Genomic DNA, 7006 nt, shown 5'->3' on the forward strand with positions numbered 1-7006 from the left:
CTGAGGCAGGAGAATGGCCGGAACCCGGGAGGCGGAGCTTGCAGTGAGCTGAGATCCGGCCACTGCACTCCAGCCTGGGTGACAGAGCGAGACTCCGTCTCAAAAAAAAAAAAAAAAAAAAAAAAAAAGGAAATATAATACAGTATGAAGAATCTAGAATTAGCCCCCTAACCCCCAATTCTGGGGAAAGCCTGTTGTCCTTGTTATTTTCTCCACAAATGCAAATGGAAATATAGTGTGGAAGGAAGAAAGGTGTTTAGGGTTTGAAGCTAAAAGTTCAGGAAAGGAGCTTTGTTTTGCAATATCCCTCCACATCTGTTGAGTATTTTCCAGGTTACAAAGTGTTGTCACAGATATTGCCACATTAATCCTCACAATAAAACCCTGAGGTCATCTGGAAAGGTGTTGAGGGAATGCAGGCTCAGAGAGAGCCCACGTTTATTGACTGAGGTGCTGTAGGACTGAACCCACCTCTTCATCCTTTCTTATATTTCTGATAGATTTTTTCTCTTGACCATTTAATCTTTTACTTTTAACATTTGTGACATTTACAGTGGGACAGAGAGGGAATCTTGTCCACTGGCCTTTATTTCCTAAGAAGGCCTTGATCTCTCCCCGGCATCTCCCTTGGACCTCCTACCTGAGCAGCAGCCACCTCGTAGCCGTCAGGGTTCATGGATGGCAGGATGTGAATGCGCGTGTCCTGGATGAGTCGGACAATGCGCTGGTTCCTGTTCCGGAACTCCTCGCACAGAAACTCTGACAGCTGCAGCATCAGCTCACGACCCAGCGCTTCGTTGCCATGCATGTTCCCCACGTACTTGACCTCCGGTTCCACTGCAAGGAAAAAATGCAAGGAAGAGAAAAGATGGGGGAAGCTTGGAAGTGCCATTGACGCATAACCTTGCACGAAGACCTTTTTTCTCTTTTTCAGTAATGAATGAAAGAAAATCTCATGTTTTCATTGGGTCTTTTGCAATAATCCCTGAGCCCCTTCCTAACCAATTACAGTTATGAAAACTACAAAAATTCATGCCAGGGATAATAATGAGTGCCATTTATTGAATCCCCATAGAGTACTAGACAGTTATGTTCGATACTGCTAAAATTCACAGAAAACCTGTAAAGTGGGCATTAATAGCCTCAGGGTGAGGGTAATAAGGATGAGAGAGATTAAGTAACTTGTCTGAGGTTGTCTAGCTAATGGCTCTATGGAGGCCCAAGCCCACGTGGCACTTACAGTGCCATTTACAGTAGCATGCTGCTTCTTAGAGACGAACCTTTCAGGATGAGGATGTTTCCCCAGAACCTGCTCTCATGGAGTACTCTAGGTTTTAGCATAACAGCTGCTAATGATCCCAGTTGAAAACTTAATTTTCTTGGCACTTGAAAAGTTTCTTACTCCATCTGAACAAGAACACAGCAGGTGAGCAGAGGTGACCAGCCTCGCAGAGATGGATCTAAGATTCAGTGGGCTGGCAGGGGGTTTCCCCACTCCCTCCCACCCCACCTACCACAAAGAATAGGACTGTGGGCAGGACTGAGCTTTTCCTCCATTCTCCCCACTGCAATATGGGAAAACTAAAATCACTCCTTCAAATCCAAGCAGGCCAAGTCTGGAGGCACAGAATAGGAAGGCACCTGCTATGTCTCATGCCTTAGTCTTCTCTTGGGCCATATTAACTGTTCAGCTTGAGGTAAGTATTGAAGATCTGAAAGTTTCTGGGATCACCTAAAGAAAATCATTCTTGCCCTCTTTCAAGAGGTAGGAGAAAAGCTCTTGCCAAATGATTTCTCTTCCACTCAACATTTTCCTGCCTCCATGACTTTTCTGGTTCTGTACCTCTTCATCTTCTCATTTCCAAATCCTTCTCATCACCCTTCTAGGCCCAGTTCACATGATATTCTGTGAAGTCATCTTGGGTTCTACTTGATGAGAGAGAGCTCTCTGTTGACTTCCCTGGTTTTACCTTTTTCTTTTTTTCTTTTCTTGTCTTTTCTTTTTTCTTTTTCTTTCTTTTTTCTTTTTTTTTTTGAGATGGAGTCTCTCTGTCACCCAGTCTGAAGTGCACAATCCCAGCTCACTGCAACCTCCACCTCCTGGGTTCAAGCAATTCTCCTGCCTCAGCCTCCCAATTAGCTGGGTTTACAGGTGCCTGCCACCACACGTGGCTAATTTTTATATTTTTAGTAGAGACAGGGTTTCACTGTGTTGGCCAGGCTGGTCTCAAACTCCTGACCTCAGGTGATCTACCCACCTTGACCTCCCAAAGTGCTGGGATTACAGGTGTGAGTCATTGTGCCCAGCAAGTTTTACCTGTTTTTGTACATGTTCTATTTCCTTTACTGGACCTGGCCTTAGCAGTGTACATAATTTTTAACTTGTGACACCATTCATTATTATTTATCTTAGTATACCTACAGCAGTTATTCTCAAAGGAATGCTTATAATCCATAAGAATCATGTGGTGGATTTTCCATAGTGGGTATTCTTTAATCTTAGTGTATTTTTTTTAATCGTAGATTATGTCTTTCTTACTTTTCTTGGTGTTAAAATGTTTTTTCTGTTAGAAAAGGATGGATATAGAAGATGACAGGTAGTTTTCTTCACATCCTTATTCAGTAAAATAAAATTTGGAAGATATGTTTTAGTTCCCTCCAGTCTCTTATTTATTTAAAAAAGAAAAAACACCTTTTTAAAACTTCCTTATGAAATCTATAAGTCTGGGAACCACTGCCCTGTAGAACTTTGGACAGTGCCATGCACTTAGTAGATACTTAATATCAGATTCTTTTGGCTCTCCTTTTTCTTTTATTTTCTTTTTCCTTTTTCTTTCTTTCTTTCTTTTTTTTTTTTTTTAATTTAGAGACAGGGTCTTGCTCAGTCATTCATGCTGGAGTGCAGTGGCACAATCATAGCTCAGGACAGCCTCTCGAATTCCTCGGTTCAAGCCATCCTCCCGCCTCAGCCTCCTGAGTAGCTGGGACCACAAGTGCACACCACCACACCAGGCTAATTTTCTAAAAAAATTTATTATAGAGACAAGGTCTCACAATGTTGCCCAGACTGGTCTGAAACTTTTGGCCTCAGGCAATCCTCCCAAAGTACTGGGGTTACAGGCATAAGCCACCACAGCTGGCCTCTACTTTCAATATATCTGGAATACAACCACTTCTCATAACAATTACTGCTACCATTTTGGTTCAAACCCCTGCACCTTCAAGCTTGGTAGTATTGGCCATATTAGGTTATTGCAATAAATCTCCCACTTGCTCTCCCTGCAGCTGCCTAGCCCCTTTAAAGTCTATTCTCCAGAGTCAGGGGTTGGCAAAACTTTTTTATAAAGGACTAGAGAGTAAATCCTTTAGGCTTTGTGGGCTGTGTTGTCTCTGTCACAGCTACTCAACTCTTCCAGCAAAAGCAGCCACAGACAAGATAAAAGTGAGTGGGCGTGACTGTGTTCCCATAAAACTTCATTTACCAAAACAGGTGGCTGGCCCTTGGGCTGTAGTTTGCTGACCCCTGTTCTGAGTGATCTTTACAAAATTTAAGTCAGATTGTCTCCCTCTTCTGCTTAAAAAACCCTCTAGAGGCTTCTCACTTGACTCAAAGTAAAAGCCCAGATCTTTACCAGGGCTTATAACGCCCTGCGTGATCTCCTATTGCCTGGTGTCCCCATCACATGGCTGTGACCTCCTCTCTTGCTCTCCCCTTGTTCACTTGGCTGGAGCCCCACTGGCCCCCTTGCTGTTCCTCACATGTGCCAAGCATGCCCCAGAGCATTGCCTTTGCTCTTCCCTCTGCCCGTCATCTTTTCCTCCCCAATATCATGGTGGCATGTGCCATCACACCCATCCTTCAGCTCTCTGCTCAAAGCCACCTCAGTGGAGACGCCTCTCCTGAGTGCCTCTCCCGCCCCTTGTCTTCCTCCATGCCATCCTTATCTCTTTTTCCTGATTTAGTTTTCTCTACAGCACTTATTTCCATCTGATGTAATACATATTTACTCAGTTACGCATTTATTGCCAGTCTTACCCCACTAGAATTTGAGCCCATGAGGGCAGGTTCTTTGTTTTATTCTCTGTTCTACTTCCAGAGTCTACAAAAGTGCCTGCATATTGTAGGTGATTGGTAAATATTTGTGGAATGAATGAATGAAAGGAATGAATGGGTGAATAGCAGTTAAAGCGCTTCAGAGGAAAGAGGGAACAGTGAGGGCTAGAGTCCTGTGAAAAAACTTCAAGGAAGGTCTTGAAAGCTAGAAAGTACAGAAGCACCAAGAAGGGGGCTTGGAGTGTTGGGGGCTAACCCCATGATGTCCATGAACACTCACAAGCTTCCACAGTGAACATATGATCTGATTGACAGCAGGCTGCTTGCTATGGAAGTGCAGTTTCAAAGCGAGGCAATTATCCCAGGTAACCCCATGGCCTTCTTTGAGCCTACTCCATGCAATATTCTGAATCCCATGGCCAGTCCATGGGGTGTGAGGCTTTTAAAGTAGGAAAGTGGGATCATGTCAGGATTTAGGAAAATTTTTCTGGCATTTGTGTACCAAATGGAAGATTCAGAGTGCAGCAGTTAGAAGTTAGAAACCTGGTCAGGTGCGGTGGCTCACGCCTGTAATCTCAATACTTTCAGAGGCCAAGGCGGGCGGATCACTTGAGGTCAGGAGTTCGAGACCAGCCTGGCCAACATGGTGGAACTCCGTCTCTACTAAAAATTTTAAAAATTAGCCAGGCGTGGTGGCACATGCCTATAATCCCAGCTACTTGGGAGGCTGAGGCAGGAGAATCGCTTGAACCCGGGGGGCGGAGGTTTCAGTGAGCTGAGATCATACCACTGCATTCCAGCCTGGGCAACACAGCGAGACTCTGTCTCAAAAAAAAAGAAAAAAGAAGTTAGAGACCAGTTAGGGGTTCAGCGCAATCATGTAGGCAGCTTGTGATGGAATCTGGACTCAGACGGGATGTGGAAGCGGAGAGGTAAAGAGAGATTTGAAGTTGACAGTTTGAAGGAGGAATTGGTAAGGAAAGAAGTGAGAAATTAGAAACAAATGTCCATCAATATACGGACAGTTAAATACAGTCATGTATTTAAATACAGTCATGTATTTAATACAGTCATACAGGCTGACTCTATTACACAGCCAAACCCACAATGGTGTAGATCTGCACTTATAGACATGGATGCTATCCATAACAGATTGTGAAATGGGAAGGGCAGTTATAATGCAATTTCATTTTTATAGAAATGATTACATGTATTTGTGTCAGGGGGTTTAAATATGCATAGAAAAAAGTCTGGAAGGATATATATCAGTACATTAATGGTGGTGGGATTTGGGGTGAGTTTTATTATTTTTTTCCTTATCCAATTTCTAAATTTTAATCCAAACATGAATTGCTTTTGTAGTAGAAACAAACTAAAAAAAGGAATCCAGGCTAAGTGTGCTGGCTTACGCTTGTAATCCCAACACTGGGAGGCCCAGGTGGATGGATCGCCTGAGCCCAGGAGTTTGAGATTAGCCTGGGTAACATGACGAAACCCTGTCTCTACTAAAAATACAAAAATTAGCCGGGCATGGTGGCGCATGCCTGTGGTCCCAGCTACCTGGGAGGCTGAGGGAAAAGGATCACCTGAGCCCAAGAGGTCGAGGCTGCAGTGAGCTGAGATCATGCCACTGAATTCCAGCCTGGGCAACAGAGCCAGATCTTGTGTCTCAAAAAAAAAAAAAAAAAAAAAAAGAATCCAGTAAATAAAACTAACACCCCAGTCCCCAAACTCTGTCTGGAATACCACACTGTCACTCCCTGAAGAGATTTCCCTATGCCCTTCTAAGCTTCCTGGCAGAACTGGAAGGGCTCTTTGTTTCTGCCTGTGTCTCCTGAGCCATTGGGTCGGGAAAGACAGAACAATAGCAAGGGGAAAAGAAAGGAAATGGGGGAAAGGAAGGGAGGTGGGACATGAGCAGGGAAGCAGACTCATCTTTCACCATTAAGGTTTTGAGCAAACAGAACCCAAAAAGGAGGAAAGGGCTGAAGCCTGAAGGAGGGCTGTAGCTCCCCAGAGGCAGTGGCAGTATGAGGGCTAAGAGGGAAATAGCACAGGCTGAGAAAGAGATAGTACCTTGTAGATGGAGGCGTCCACGGACCACCCCAGAAACCACCCCAATTACTGGATTTGCAAGGGAAGGGCTCTGCCCCACACACCCTCAAGAGCTGTTCAGGACTTACAGAGCTCGTGGATTCCAGGGTGGTCGCTGAACTCCAGCACGTAGAGGTGTCTCCCCTCCACGCTGCGCCCAATGCTGTAGACCCGCGTGATGCTGGGGCATTCGTTTTGCACCTTGTACAGTGTCCGCACAAGATCATCATAGCGGTGGTGGCGGAAGGTCACCGGGGCAACCAACTTGAAGAGAAGGAGGAGGTGGAGAAAGACTGAGAGCAGGTCTGACATCTTGCTGGGCTTTTTCCAAGAGAGCCACTGAAATGCGCCCCACCTCCTTAAACAACCTAGCCTCTTCACCCGCCGAAATCCAAGGTCCGCCTAGCTTCCCGCTTGTAAACACCAGTCCAACTTGGAAGACGTTCCGAACTGTCCGTCCAAGGCTGGAAATTCTTTATGTCGCTCTGGAATAGCCACTCATCTCTCCTCCCTCTCTCCCTTTCCTTCTCTAATCCGGGAAAGCCTTTTGAAAAGTTTTTTGCACTTCCCCAGATGGGTAGTTTCACTGATTCTGGTTTACTGGTTAACTGGACTGTAAACAGGCTTCAATAAATAGCTGCTTATAACCCTTTGATTCCCGGAGAATTTTTTAAAACTTGGCCTGTGCCTGTTCCCTTTATTACAACTTTCAAAAAGAGTTCTCTGTCCCTTTTGATTCATCCCATGTACTGCTGCCTGCCTACCTTTCTGAAGCATGGCTGTATTTTGTCCTTTTTTTCCTCAAAAATCTTTCAACAGATACCATTAAGAAAAGGAAAAGATTAGCCTTGGACTGGG

At 44.8% G+C, this 7006-nt stretch overlaps 1 protein-coding gene across 2 annotated transcripts in view; it reads right to left on the reverse strand.

Moving 5' to 3' along the window:
• CPN1 (carboxypeptidase N subunit 1) overlaps positions 1 to 6731 on the reverse strand; it is a 40574-nt gene extending 33843 nt beyond the window's left edge. For both annotated transcript variants that reach the window (XM_050805718.1, XM_050805719.1), the window contains exons 1-2: positions 6238 to 6731; positions 641 to 837 (exon numbers count right to left, since the gene is read on the reverse strand). In XM_050805718.1, the coding sequence (XP_050661675.1) occupies positions 641 to 837; positions 6238 to 6460 (420 nt within the window). In that variant the 5' untranslated portion in view covers positions 6461 to 6731. The remainder of the gene's footprint in view (positions 1 to 640; positions 838 to 6237) is intronic.
• Positions 6732 to 7006: the final 275 nt, after the last annotated feature.

This window comes from Macaca thibetana, chromosome 9 (assembly GCF_024542745.1).
Source record: "Macaca thibetana thibetana isolate TM-01 chromosome 9, ASM2454274v1, whole genome shotgun sequence".
NCBI lineage: Eukaryota > Metazoa > Chordata > Mammalia > Primates > Cercopithecidae > Macaca > Macaca thibetana.